General features: G+C 37.3%; 1 protein-coding gene across 7 annotated transcripts in view; it reads right to left on the bottom strand.

The window, feature by feature from the left end:
• Positions 1–6029: 6029 nt before the first annotated feature.
• LOC107818563 (uncharacterized) overlaps positions 6030–14352 on the bottom strand; it is a 34217-nt gene continuing 25894 nt past the window's right edge. For 2 of the 7 annotated variants that reach the window (XM_075222166.1, XM_075222167.1), the window contains exons 30-37: positions 13886–13943; positions 13531–13749; positions 11307–13412; positions 9746–11222; positions 9481–9618; positions 7987–9411; positions 7715–7878; positions 6030–6387 (exon numbers count right to left, since the gene is read on the bottom strand). In XM_075222166.1, coding sequence (XP_075078267.1) covers positions 7739–7878; positions 7987–9411; positions 9481–9618; positions 9746–11222; positions 11307–13412; positions 13531–13749; positions 13886–13943 — 5563 coding nt within the window. In that variant the 3' untranslated portion in view covers positions 6030–6387; positions 7715–7738. Of the gene's footprint in view, positions 6388–6700; positions 6793–7714; positions 7879–7986; positions 9619–9745; positions 11232–11306; positions 13413–13530; positions 13750–13885; positions 13944–14352 lie in introns of all 7 variants that reach the window. The other 5 variants (XR_001655453.2, XR_012695066.1, XM_016644601.2 and 2 more) reach the window with 5 other exon arrangements.

Genomic DNA, 14352 nt, shown 5'->3' with positions numbered 1-14352 from the left:
TTTTATTTCCTGCATTGTATAATTTATTAAATTCTCACTCTCTTTTCTCAATTTTGTAAATAGATTGAGTTTGGATTGCTATTAGAAAAAATTACGGATACAAGTAAATTATATATTATAAATTTTCTCATTTATTTCACGATGAATATCATTAACTTATATGCTTGACTACTACTTCTCTCTTTTTTTAGTTTCGAAAAAGTTTTTTTAATTTGTCTATAGAAAAGTCGATAACATAAATTAAAATAAAAAAATTATTATATTAAAGATTAAAAATAAGAGATAAAAGTTGTAGAGGGTAAAATAGGCATTTTAAGAAGTCACCTTTGATATAAGGAGTAGAATGATTATTGTTCAAAGTTGGAAGATGAATTTAATTTTTAAAACAAACTTGGGGGATGTAAATGATTTTCACCCAATCTTTTTTAGATAACCAAAGAGACTTAGAGATAATATAAAGATAGGTAAACTAAGATACTCAAGACATGATAAAGGTATTAACCGAAGAGGTTCAAAGCATTATTGAGCCGATTGTTTTTGTAAATGAAACTGAAAAATAAGAACTAAAGGGCAAAAATAAATAAATAAATAAATTTAAGAATCTTGGTGAAAGACTTTGTACTTTTGCCACTCCCACAATGAATTGGACTTTCTTTCGCGTTCAAAAGTCGGCACTTCCCATCTGCCATTTTGGATGTCATAATTCAGAAAATTCACTCAAATAGGTGAAAATGGAATAAACTCAACCAAAATATGCAAAAATGATATAGTAAAAAGGTTCTATATAGTTTTAGTATGTCAAACTTTTTTTACTTAGATAAGATTGATGAAATGATTAATCATCACTTTAATAAAAAAAGTATTTGTTACAAATCATTGAAATAGTTTTTGTAAATATATATATTTGAGTGTAGGATGATATGATTCAAAAGTTTTTACTTATGTGGCGTTATCTTAAAACATGAGGATGACATCAAATAAATCTTTTTAAGTTTTCACAAAATAATTAAAAACTTTATTATCTTACTTTAGTTTCTCAACCCATGCTTCTATTTTCCCTTGTCGCGCAAATAAGTTCAAGGCATCAAGTTGCAACAATCTATTTTCCAATATAACAAATAAATACAGAAATATTAAATTAATTTGAATTGTTTGAACAAACTATAATTGATATTTTGAAGTATATATCTAATTTCTTCCGAAATTTCACTTTTACCGTTTCAGAGAAAACAAAATGACGAGGAACAATTTAATGATATACCTGAAGAAAGGTCGACCTTTTTCCCATATAAAAATTATATATTTCAGTGTGCTTCCTTCTTCCCTCATAATAATACTACGTAATTCGTGAATGAAGGGGAGTCTTTAAGGAGAATTAATTAATTTTAATTTATGTTCATAAAAAATAAATAACATGATGAAAAGGATATATTTATAAATATTAATCAACATCACTTAATCATAAAAATTAATATAATTTGATATAAATATATCTGAGGGTAAAGTGTTTTCCCTCACGCCCCCCTCCCCCCTCAGGGGCCGACGCAAATGGGTGGAAGCGGTGTTATCCGACCCCGCTTCGCCGAAAAGAAATATTAAATATTTATACTAATATTCTTGAAAAAATGAAGCAATATATATAGTAATGACACCGTTTTCTAGCAAAGAGTATTTCTTGATCCACTGGTCAAGCTCATATTTGAATTTGTAAAGATCATAGGTTTGAAGTTGGACTTAGATATTCTATTTTTTGAACATATTTGAACGGGCATTTTTGTTAAAAATTTGAGGCCAAGAAAAATTGAACTTATACCTCACTTTGCAATAATATTCAACTAAACTATTGGGTCAAAACTTTCAACTTGTAGGAAAATGATATTAAATAATACTTATTATTTTTTTATTTATATAAATACGACCCCGCTTATAAAAAGTAATTTTGTGTACGCCCCTGCCCCCGAACTCCCATAAAATATTTAATATATCATTTAATTCAAGTAAAATATTTTTGGGAAAACATTCATCACTTACCTTTTTTGGCTTTCTTCTTTCTTTCTTCTATCTCTATTTTTCTTTATTATTTTTGCAATATATTTTGGGATTTGTGTTTCAAAAAGTTATTATAATTAGGACAAATTTATAAGGCATAGGGTTGAGAGCAATGAGACATCCTTTCCCATTCCCTAGAATACACGAGGGTGGCAGTGTGAAGTTATCATTTAGGAAGAGTGTGTCTCTTTTTGTTTATTTCTTACATAATTATTTTATGTTTAATTCTTAATTTAATAATATTTTTCTTGTTTACACCTTTCTTGTCTAAGCATTGTCCCATTATTTCCAAACATATATATCTTTGATCTCTGATCTCTCTGAGTCCTAGGTACAACTCTAACTTCTCTAATATATATACATTGTTTTAGGCCAGTTTGATCCCAATTTCATAGTATTATTGTTTTAATCATTTCAGGTTCCAACTTTAGAAAATGATTACATGGTCAACAAAGACGTCGACGCGAGATAAAATGGTTTATTTTAGGTGTGCAAAATGTGTTCAGATGTTGTAATTTGACTGTGTTTTCTTTTCATATCATAAATTATAGTTTTATCATTTTCAGTATTCATATTTTTGCTAATATTATTATTATTATGTCTGTTATTTATCGATTCTTATTTATGTATCACTTATTTTATTTATTTGTTTATTTTATTATTATAAAGTTGCCAAAACCACCGTTCAATAAATAATACTGCGAAGCTATTGTTTCAGTTTTACGCAGCAATTTCAGTTTTATTCGGGAATCTTACATAAATGTCCCAAATAAATTTCAACTTACCAACATCTGGCCATTAATCATAAACTTACAAAAACTAGTCAAGCACATATAAAAATTGAAAACTCAAATAAATAAGGCTTTTTTTCTCCAAGAATCACACGCAAAAATCTCCTTCCATATTTTCAAGCGTGATCAGCAACATTATTAGATACAAGACGGAAAAAAAATTTATGGATAAGATAGCAAAAAAGGTGATGAAATACGAAAAAATATATATACAAGATTTCAAAAATCTAACAAAAAGGGACATTTTCCAATGGGTATGGTTGAAATTCATTGAAATCATATAGATTAGTCAATATGCAAATTTTGAGGAAGATTTGAGGTGATTTCGACTGGTTTGGTATCAAAACTCATAGTTAAAATCGAGTTCAAAAAATTCTTCTACGACACATGTATCACGCATGTATCACACACAGAGGTATACATGGATATACATATGATACAAATAAGATACACAAATGATACACAGTACGATACACTTATCATTTTTTTCATGTTTCATATTCTACTTTGAATTTTCAATTCAAACCACCTCAAAACTCTGCCAAATCATCCCAAAATTGATATTCAAACTCCTTAAGATGTACTCAATCTATTCTAATAACACGCACGCAAAAGAAAGCAAAAAGTTAAGCTTTTTTTGCTACAAATAGCTAATTAACTAATATTAGTAATATTTAATGAATTGACCATTTTTTGTAATAAGCTATTTATAAATGGACATAGCTTGTAATTTTCCTTTTATTTATTTATTTATTTATTTATTGCCATTAAACGCACGTAAATTGCAGCTAAACTGCCGCTAAATGCATGTAAACTGCCGCTAAATACACTGAAACCGCCGCTAAATGCACTTAAACCGTTGGTAACAACAACAACAACATGCCTAGTATTATATCACATCATGGGGTCTGGGTTAGATGAGCTGTTCAAAACCGAACCGAACCGAACTGATTGGACTTATTGGTATCGGATTATCGGGGTAATGGATGGTGAACAAATTGAGATTTTATAATTAATGGCTTAACGGTTTGGGGACGAATTACTCAATTTTCTTATTTGATAAATCGTAAACCGTTAAGAATTTTTATATTTACACTTTTACCCTTATATATATATATATATATATATATATATATATATATATATATATAAAGTACTATTAAAAACGTAAATAGCTAAATCCCTAATTTCTAATTCTCAATAGAACTGCCAGGTTGATGATCATAGGAATCTCTAACTTGATAAACAGGGTAATGAGGCAGGGTATAATAGTGGGGAGTTTGCCACTGTTCCACGGCCGCAGCAGAAGTTTGGGTCTTTGTATCAGAATCAACTTTGTCTTTATTGTGCCTATACGAGCGTGGTGTTGTTTCCCAACTGTTATAGAATCAGTGTTTGATTTCTGCAGCTGCGTACGAACAACATTGGCTATTGGCTTGGTGGTGTCCTCTGGTGCAGGCTGCTTTTGTGTTGGTTCAGCTGGTTTTATCCTTGTTTCAGTTTGAGCTTTCTGTGCATAAAAGTTAGTGAACTATGCATTTTGGCCGTTCGGTATTCACATGACTAGGATTGTTCAAAGGTTTAGCCGATAGACTGCTCGATAATCGTTAATCCGATACTGATCCGCCCGTTATCTTTTTGGATGGCTAGCGGATTACTACATTTTGTAATCCGATGACCGCTAAGCATAATTATCCGCCCGATAAGCACCCCTAGTATGGGAAGGTAGTGTATACGCGGACCTTACCCCTACCTTGTGAAGGTAGAGAGCAGAGGTGGATGTAGTGAACAACTAATGGGTTCAACTGAACCCATAAACTTTAAAAATATAATAGGTTCAATGTTAAAAAGTTTAAAAGTTGAACCCATAGGATTTAAATCCCAAATCCGCCTCTAGCTGAGAGGTTATTTTCAATAGACCCTCGGCTCATTAAACCGTCGGTAAACGCATGTAAATATCAACTTTATTATGTATTTATTCCTATTAAGCCTATATCTTATACCGTTCCAATAGAAGTCATTGCATATATTCATTCTCTATTCAACTAGCTAGAGTACAGGTGAAGAAGTGAACTCTAAGCATGTATACTTAAAAGCTAAGTAAGCGACCATCAGAAAAGATATACCGAAGTTGTTTTGAAGATTCAACAATCTTATTACTTCAATCCGGAGTCCTCGTTACTTTAACCGAATGAGTTGTGGCAAACTCATACCCGTTTGGACAACGCTTTTAAGAAATGAAATTTCATTCGGGTATTAGTTTTTTTTTTTTTTTTTTATCGTAATATAAAAGAGAAAAAAAGTCTATGATAATCAGAAATCTATAGTGGAAATTGAAGATATATTTTTAAATAGAAGATTGGATAAACTTCACTTGAAATACAACTCCAAACAACTGTTTTTAAAACAACTGTTTCAACAATTCCAACTTTAAATCCTTATTTTAAAATATAGTTATTCGTAAACCAACTAAACTTGGATCGATCATTTTAAAAAAGACACTAGTAATCCAATTTAAAAGGAGGAAGAAGGTTTTCATATGCAGATATTCTTTCAATCCATTTAGAAAAAACACTTACTCTTGTGCGATGATCATCAATGATGTTTTCGGACATTCCAAATTACTCCGAATGGTTGTGCTTTTATGTGTTTTGAGTTACACGTACAAATCTCACTTCAAACTCTAGATATAATTAGATAAGCAAATATTAATTCTTTAATACTTGTAAAAACTAAGATAATGGCATTAGAAGAATTGTATTGGAACATGATAAAATAAATTGCTGAAAAATTTCGACGTTTATACCTCAACTACAGGCCAAAATTCCCTTTATCTCCATATAAGTTGAATTGGTTTTTGTAAAGTCTGCTAAGCTAACACAAGTTAGTATAATATAATGAAGAAAACCTTTCAACTTCAAGTGTAGTTTTCTTATTTCAAGAATTCCAGTGTTATTTTTTGTTGTACTTGAGGCTTGCATAGACTTATAAATCAACGCAGGCAATGACCAGTTTGCATACCTTTTGGTTTATTTAGTCAGTTACGTTTGGCTGTTGATTGAGGTAGCCAAGTGTGCAACCTAACAGCCTCTGTTTCTGTTGGGAACAGCTGCTCTTTTGGTACTAATTCATTAGCACTTTCCATTAAACTTCACAGATTATATAAGCAAAAAGTTGAAGCGTGACATAGAAAGTGGAAAAACAAATTGATAAGAAGGTAAATAGACGACTATAGACAATTCAGGTGCAATCCTAAAGTCAATGGCCTGTGAGAGAGAAACTTGGCCAGAAAGAGGAGCTTCTGACTATAGCGGAAATAATATCGATACAGCTGTGAGCTGCCAGAGATTTTGGACCAGGTTATATCGCGTACATACACCCAGGGACGGAGGAATGAGCTAATAACTACATATATAATTTACAGCAAATAGGGAGTATACACTACCAGTTCACATACTATCTAACTTTAAACCTTTGACCTGAATCATCCGCTTTGAAGATGCAGATTCCAGTGATGCCAGCGATGCCAGTCCTGCTCATCCATCACCTGTTACAGCGAAAAGGTACTTAGTATCTCGTTGACAACAAAGATGAATGCACATTTTAAACAATAAACAAGCCCACCCCTAAACCTAGCCCAATTGAAAACACCTTATGAATCAATCCTGCATCGAACGGATAAAGAGACAATTCAACTCTCTCCCTAACTGTCGTCACAGTATGTAGGAGTGATGGAAGTTCATGAAACCATAATAATAGGCTTTGCCCACTGGTGTCTTTTCTCTGACTTGAGCAAAAAGAAAAAGTAGATGAAAAAAAACAAAAGAGTTATAAATCATGACAGAATTGCCACAACTTACGTCTGGAGATCCGCATGAAGAACTGGAAATCCTCGAGGTACTGTTGCTAGTTTATATCAATCCCTATCCTCCCAAGATTGTTAAGACGTAACCTTTTCATAAGCATTTTAAATAAGATGCAAAAATCCACCTTTACTGCCGGCACACATACAAAATAAATAAATAAATAAAAATAACTAAGAGCTCGACAAGGGTTTAAAATGGTAAACGACGTAAGGGACAGAGGAGTGGTAGCCTAGTGCTACCTCCACTTCCAATCATATGGTTGTGATCAGAGTCGCAAAATGGAGGAAAGTAGAAATGGGTCACTGCTGCACTCCTGGGTAAATGTTTGGGGATTAAAGTTTACTATATCACGAAAAAAAGGAGGTAAAACCTTTTTTATCAGATATCCCCAGAGGGATAAAAAGAGGCAAAAACCATTTTAAAGAAAAGACTAGCTGCAGGAAGCCTAAGGAACTTATTTCCACTCCGCCTGAAATTAGTGATATAAGATCCCAACAATGACAACATTTTAAAGCACTATTCGTTGCTGTTCTGAACTTGGTAAAAACCACTAGCATGACTATTTCTGCTGCAGATGCAAGATTTGTAAAACAGCCCGAGCATTAAGAAACAGACAAGCAAAGCAGACCCTCGAGGCAAAATAGAAATCCTACATAGCTAAGGCATATGAGACAAGAAAGGAATGAAGATTGGAAAACAAATGACATTATTCTGCCTAAGAGGTGATTCAGCCTATAAACTTTTACGTACAGTAAACCATACAGAAAAGGAACTTAATAGTAAGGAATTTGCAACATGTGATATTAAGATGCCTAATTGATTGAACTTTTGATACAGCCCTTTTGTACATAGTAAGTAATCCAACCAGGCAGTAATCAATAACAGCAATAAAAAGAATAGCTATCTGCCCTCAATCGAATAACAATGTACATAATAAAACAAAAACAGGAACACATGGTCAAAGTATCCAAGTTCTGAAACATTGTTAAAGCAAGAACAACACATTACCTGCAATACAGGAGAAATGCCAGATCAAGCATCAGTAACTGCAGTGGACACAGTTTTATCATCACCAGCCCCTGTAGCAGATGACAATTCTTCATCAACATACTCTGTTGCAGTTGACATGTTTTCATCTCCACCTTGCTTGATACTGGAGTTCTCTTCTTTGCCTGAAGCAGGAAGAGAAACTATTAATACGGAAGAGAAACAATTTGAAAGTGCTACTAGCAGAATTCGGTGCTGCACACATAGAAACTTCAGATTTGAGCTCACTATACCTGAAAAGACCTCCTTGCTCAGAGCTGTCTCGGAGATCCTCTCAGCGACCAATTGTGATTCTGCCCCATTATCAGCGGCTCTAGCACCTGGACTGCCTTTAGGCTCTTCACTCTCAGGGTTAGAAACATTTTTACTTGCAGTAGACTTCTTTTCTTCTTGTCCTTCAACTTCCAAGTCTCTGCCAGAACCACCAGGAAAATCTCTGCATGGAGTTTCAACTACTTCAACTTCAAGTGGAGCCACCTCCTTGTCAGTCATTCCCGACTCATCACAAATTAAATGTGTTTCCACATTAATTGTGGATTGACTGGATTTAGGTTCACTGAGTTCAGAATTGGAAATTTCATCTGTTACATCAGATTCTTTATTCCCTTTTCCTTCAACAGCAACATCTATCGAGGGAAAATTTTTAGACTTCCCTACTGCAGCATTCTCAGCTGTATCATCCCCGGTAGGAACCTCCTCATGAATTTCCATGTCTTGTTTGGAAACTGAATTAGACTCCACCACTCTTTCAGAAGTTCCATCTGCTGCTTCTGGTTGAGATTCATTAAGTTCAACATTTAATGTTGAAAACTCTTCAGTTGCATCAGATCGTTGGTTCTCGGCTTCTTGATGTGCAGGATCTTGGATACCCAAATTCTCAGTGGGCTTAACAGCTGTAGCATCAGGTAAACCATCCTCCTTATTCCTCGTCTCTGAGTTCTCTTCCACAACCAACTGTAACTCTACCCCTATTTGAGATGTTCCACCAGGTTGAGCTTCATTTAGTTCAGACTTAGATTTTAAAACATCTCCAGTGGCATCAAATCCTTTGTCCACCAGGTCTTGGACATGCAAACTCTGAGACTTTTTTATCGGAGGTTTGGGAGCTATTACCTCACCCGATGCCACTGACTCGCTATACATCTTTTCTATTTTTTCTAAGGCAGAAAATTGAGATTCCACTTCATTTTTAGATGTGCCAGCACTGTGTTGAGGTTCATTAAATGTAGAATTTGATGTTGAAGTATCTTCGGCAGCATCACTTCCCTTGGTCGCTTGACCTTCAACAGTAAGATCTTGGATTGATATATCCTCGGACTTTTCTGCCACGTGACCTGAATCTATTGAACCATCATTTATCCTTACTGTGTTTTCCTCAGCAACTAACAGCAGATCTGCTACCTTTTCAGATGTTCCAGCAATTGTGCTGGATGGAGGTTTTTTTAGTTCACCATTTAAAACATCTACATTATCTTCAGATCTTCTGCTCTCGATTGTCTCAACAGACAAATCATCACGGCACTGAACACCAGCTTTCTCCGTTTGAGGCAGTACAATATCATCAACTTCATGTGAAGCAGACTCCTCACAAATTTTAGTTCGCATGTCTTCCACCATAACCTGTTTTAATTCTGGGTGATTTTCAGATGACCCAACAGCTGGACATAGTTGAGACACATTAGTTTCAGAATTAGAAAGATCTTCCTTTACATCAGAACTCATGTTACCCTGTAATTCAGCTACACAATTCGTGTCATGGTTGCTGCAAAATGTTTCTTTTGGAGCCTCAACAGCTTCGGGATTTGAAGCAATCCTAAGTGAAAGGGATTCCTCCCTAGCACCAGATTCCGTGCTTCGCAAAGTCTCTACAAAATTATCAACAGGTGTCATATCAGATTCACAAGGTGTACTGGAATAAATTTGCTTGTCTTTCAAACTCTTTATCAGATTGATTATCCGAAATAGATAAAGAATAGTCCTTGCTACAAATACCTGGGTGCAAGTTTGCTTCAGCAATTGCTTGTTGTTCAGGTTCCCTTTGTGATGTGCCAACAGTTAAACTGGATTGGGACTCATTTCTAGGGCTTGGTGCAACTTCACTTACATCCGAATCTTTCATATCTGGACCTTGCGCTGCAAGATCGCTCTCACATTTTTCTGTAAGGGAGTCTGCAACATTAGCTTGCTTCTCAAAAGTTTCTGGAGTCAAAGATTTTTCCTCCTCCACCCTACTTAAATCTTTAGTTATCTCCAGTGAAGCTTTAACTGATAACTTGTCTGGTTCACAAACCTCGGCCATTACAACTTTATCAGAATGTGTTCCTTCTCCCGATACTTCAAGTTTGCCTTCCTGATGAACATCAACTAAAGCTTCTGTCTCGGTAGATGGAGATCCAAAGGATGTGATTCCCTTCATATTTTGACTATCAGTCCCCACTGCAGGTGAAACAACAGTCTCCTCCTCTATGGTGTCTCCTGTGTCCTTTTCTTTTGTGAGTCCACCACCATCACGACTCTCAATGCTGGCTACCTCAGTTTTACTAACAAATGATTTATCAAGAGAAAGATCCTCCGTCTGTAGCAGGTCAACATCTTTTTCTGCAGCCATGTTTGACCCACTCTTACCTGCCAGTGAAGTTTTGCATGAACCCCCCTTATCGAGTAGAGCAGCATTCGTGCAATTGCTTGCATGGATTTGAACTAATGTAGATTCGACATAACTTAGAGATGATGCCTGTGATTCACCAACCTTCATGCATCTCCCAGCTCCCTTTTCATCATTTTCATTCTTACAATCACTCTCACATTTGTCATTCATAGCCTCAATTTTACCACCTTCACCTTTAGAATTAGTTTCACTCTTTTCAGCACCTTCACCCTTAGAATCACCTTCACTCTTCTCAGCCAGACAATCACTAACCTGAGCCCTTGATCCTGAAGTTGATACAGCCAACTCATCACAAGAAGATACACGTAAAATTGGAGGGCTGTCATATTTACTTCTCGAATATCTCTCTTCTTTGGCCTCTGATAGTGGAGTTACCAAGGGCACCTCTCTCGTCATAGCATTTTCTTTTTCCTTGACATTGTCCACCCGTGCAGAGGAAAGAGTAACATGGGATTGCGATGGATCTGTTTGGATAGCATCAGACTGCGGCTGAACTTCATTACACACTATATCTTCAGGGATTTTCCCAACAGAGTGAACTGAAGGCGTCTGAGATGCAGCTGACTGAACTTTCATTATTTGTTGATCCTCACTGAGAACCTCCTTAGTTGTAGCAGCTCCACGGCTTATATTAACAGTATCTACCCATTCAGCAACACGACCACTGGATTGTGATGTGTCGGATTTGATAGCATTGCTATGTAGCTCAACTTCAGAACGCACCATAGCTTGAGGGATTGGTCTTGCACTAGGATCTGGAATCATTTGAGATGCATCTGACTGGACAATGGCTGTTTGTTCCTGCACTTCCTGGAGAACCTTTTTAGTCATAGCAGTTACAAAATTTACATTAGCAGTATAAACCTCTTCAGCAGATACACCAACCTGAGCAGGAGAATCGCCAGAGTTGACCATGTTAATCTGCAGCTCAATAGGAGGACCAGAGCAACTTCGAGGTGCAACAGATTGGATCACAGTTGCCTTTCTCTGAGCATCATCGAGAACCTTTTCAGCAGTATCAATATCCGGGTTTACATTATCACCCACCTGACCAGGAACCAGAATAGCATGGGATTGAGATGCATCTCGGTTGATAGCATTGTTCTGTGGATCAATTTCACTACGGACCATATCTTGGATTTGTCCACCAGAAAAATCTGGAGTCCTTTGAGATGCAACCGACTGGTCTACAACTACTTGTTGAGCTTCATTCTCACGCTTGCTTCTTGTAGTGGGCTTCCTCCCAACGGATAACCTGGTTCTCTTTTGTGGGGGTTCAATTGATCTTGGATCCTGAGCACCTAACCCTTCAGTAACAGTTGTGGTGATCAAATCATGTCTCTTCCCCCTGCGCCGTGGTGGCTCACTTCCAGTTTGAGGCTTGCGTCCTCGTCCTCTACCTGGCTTAGCTGCAGTGGGAGGAGTGCTATACTGTGAAACCGATGAAATTGCAGGCAAAGGCACTAGATCAGAAATATGACCAGTTCCTACACCAGAATCTCCTTGACCAATATTCTTCAAGATAGAAGAATCACATAAAGAATCATCATGACCTGAAATAGCAGAAGAGAAAGAAAATGTCCCCTTATCTGATCCGGAATCTAATTTGCCTGTTGCATTAGATGCTAAAAGAAGAGGAGCAGGTGCTGACGAAGTTGGACCCATGCTGGAACAGGAGGATGCAACAGCAGGAACAGGGCAAACTGAACTTAGTTCCATGCATGCAGAAGATGATGCAGGAACAGGAGCAGGTAAAACTGAACCGGAGTCCTTGGAAGTTAACGAAAGAAGAGGAACAGGTGACGCAGAACTTGGTTCCGTGCCAGCCGAAGGTGAAGTATGAGGCACAACTGAAATTGCATTAGCTTGCTGAGTAGCTTCGGTCTGGGCAGCAGAGAAGGAAAGATTGTCTTCTGAATGGTTTTTTGAGGATGAATGGACTGCAGGTGAAATTGAACTAGGGTCCTGGCTGGAAGTAGATGATGGAATAACAGGAACAGTTGAAACAGAGATTACTTCCTTGCTAGTGGAAGATGATGCAAGAGGCATCATAGAAACTGAATTCAGTTCCTTATTAGCATCTCTCACGGATGCAGGAGCATGACCAAGTTCTTTTGAACCCAAACCTGCCACTACCTGTGGCACCAGATCAGGCTTCCCCATTGAGGGAGGTGTTGGAGGCATATGGTGACTTGAAGAGCTCAAAACACTCACACCTTGTGCTGCCGAGACAGGCTCACTTATTGCTTGAGTTGGAGGGGAGAGAAACGCCTCTGTTGTAACACTCTGTCGTTTCCCTCTACGCCCTGGAGCTTCTCCATTTTCGACCTTCCTACCTCGCCCTCGACCTCGCCCTCGCCCTCTACCTCGTCCCCTACCCTGCCCACTTGTAGGAGGACAAGGAGGACCAGACAGAGAAGCAACAGAAGGAACAATTGCCTGATGGCTAGGAGCAACAGCTGCAGCACTCTCTAGGATAGTTGCACTGGTACTTTCCACAGAGGAAGCACAAGGAATGGACACAGAAACAGGCCCAGAAGTTGCCTGACTGGTAGAAGTATTTTCTGCAACGGATATGCTATCCACCTTTACAGCTGCAGTTGCTGAAAGAACGACAGGGGACGGTGAGATTTCAGTTACTATTGCTGTCCTCCTTGGCCTTCCCCGGCCCCGTTTAGATGGCGGAGTCACGGTCACAGGGCTTTGTTGAACTATGGGCCCAAGAAGTTGTTGGGGAAGCTCTTGTGCAGGCTGTTGGGGAAGTTCTTGGGCAAGCTGTTGGGGAAGTTCTTGCGCAGGCTGCTGGGGAGGAGGTTGATCCAGTGCTGGTGTTTGTATTTCACTAATGGCAACAGGGGCAGGACAACTGCCAGAGACTGGAAAGAATTTCTTTTCCTGAATTTCTTCCCTTAGAATAGGTGATTGAGGAGACTCAGCAAGGCACATTTTCTCAAATTCCTCTTCTGTCCATTGCTCTTCATATGAGCGAACCTAAGGAAGAAGAAATAAAATGAACAAATTAATGGATAATAAATTATTTTACAGATAGTATAAGCATTGATAAAAGATATGGTTGCAAGTGCCTGCAGTCTCCAAAAGTATAACCAACCTCTCTTGTTCTTTTTCCACGTCCATAATGTTGGATATCAAGGCCCCCAAGACTCTCACCCTTCCGTTTTAACCCAGGGTTAGGAGCCACAGCTGGCTTATCATTTATTTTCATTGCTTCATAAAATGGTTTCAAGTCTTCATCAGTAAGAAGCCGAGAGGGCAAAGGAGGAATGAGCTCTGAACTTCCACTTTCTGAACACAACTTCTTCCAGACTTCCTGCATTACCAAGCGTGAATTAATAAAATGATGATAAACTAATTGGATGAATAACTTTTCAACCGGATTAGCAGGATATATCCATCCAGAAAATGAGAGAATTAAATAGCCTGGAATAAAGTATTGGCATGATTACCATCTCTTCTTCACGCCTTCTCCTATCAATTGATTCAAATATATCAATCTCTGGCTCACTGCACATGGGGAGTAGAGATATCAGAGTTATGCACCTGATAGCGAGTAGGCCAAATAGTTCTTGCAAATACATGTCAAATACATTAGAAATATAGCACCGGTGTCATAGAATAAAAATGAATTGACGACTAGCCAGCAAATATAACCTCCAGCTCCCAACAATGAAAGAAGAAAAAAGGGGGAAAGGGACAAAATGGTAGTCAGCATTGAGCTTCAAATGCCGCTTTTCTGACAAATGAAATATTGGTCCTAAGAGTGATGTGGCTTTGAGATGCAGTTTCAGTGCCATATTGCCTGGAATGAACTAGATAAATCATAACACAGCATAATTTGCTCTTCTGGTGTAAGAAATGTCATATTACGCAAGTCACTGGAAATAATTTTAATGTAATCAATGAATTCACAGCA

The sequence above is a fragment of the Nicotiana tabacum genome, chromosome 9 (genome assembly GCF_000715075.1).
Source record: "Nicotiana tabacum cultivar K326 chromosome 9, ASM71507v2, whole genome shotgun sequence".
In the NCBI taxonomy this organism is placed as follows: domain Eukaryota; kingdom Viridiplantae; phylum Streptophyta; class Magnoliopsida; order Solanales; family Solanaceae; genus Nicotiana; species Nicotiana tabacum.
Note: the sequence above shows the minus strand (reverse complement) of the source record. Positions and strands in the feature narration are given on the sequence as shown.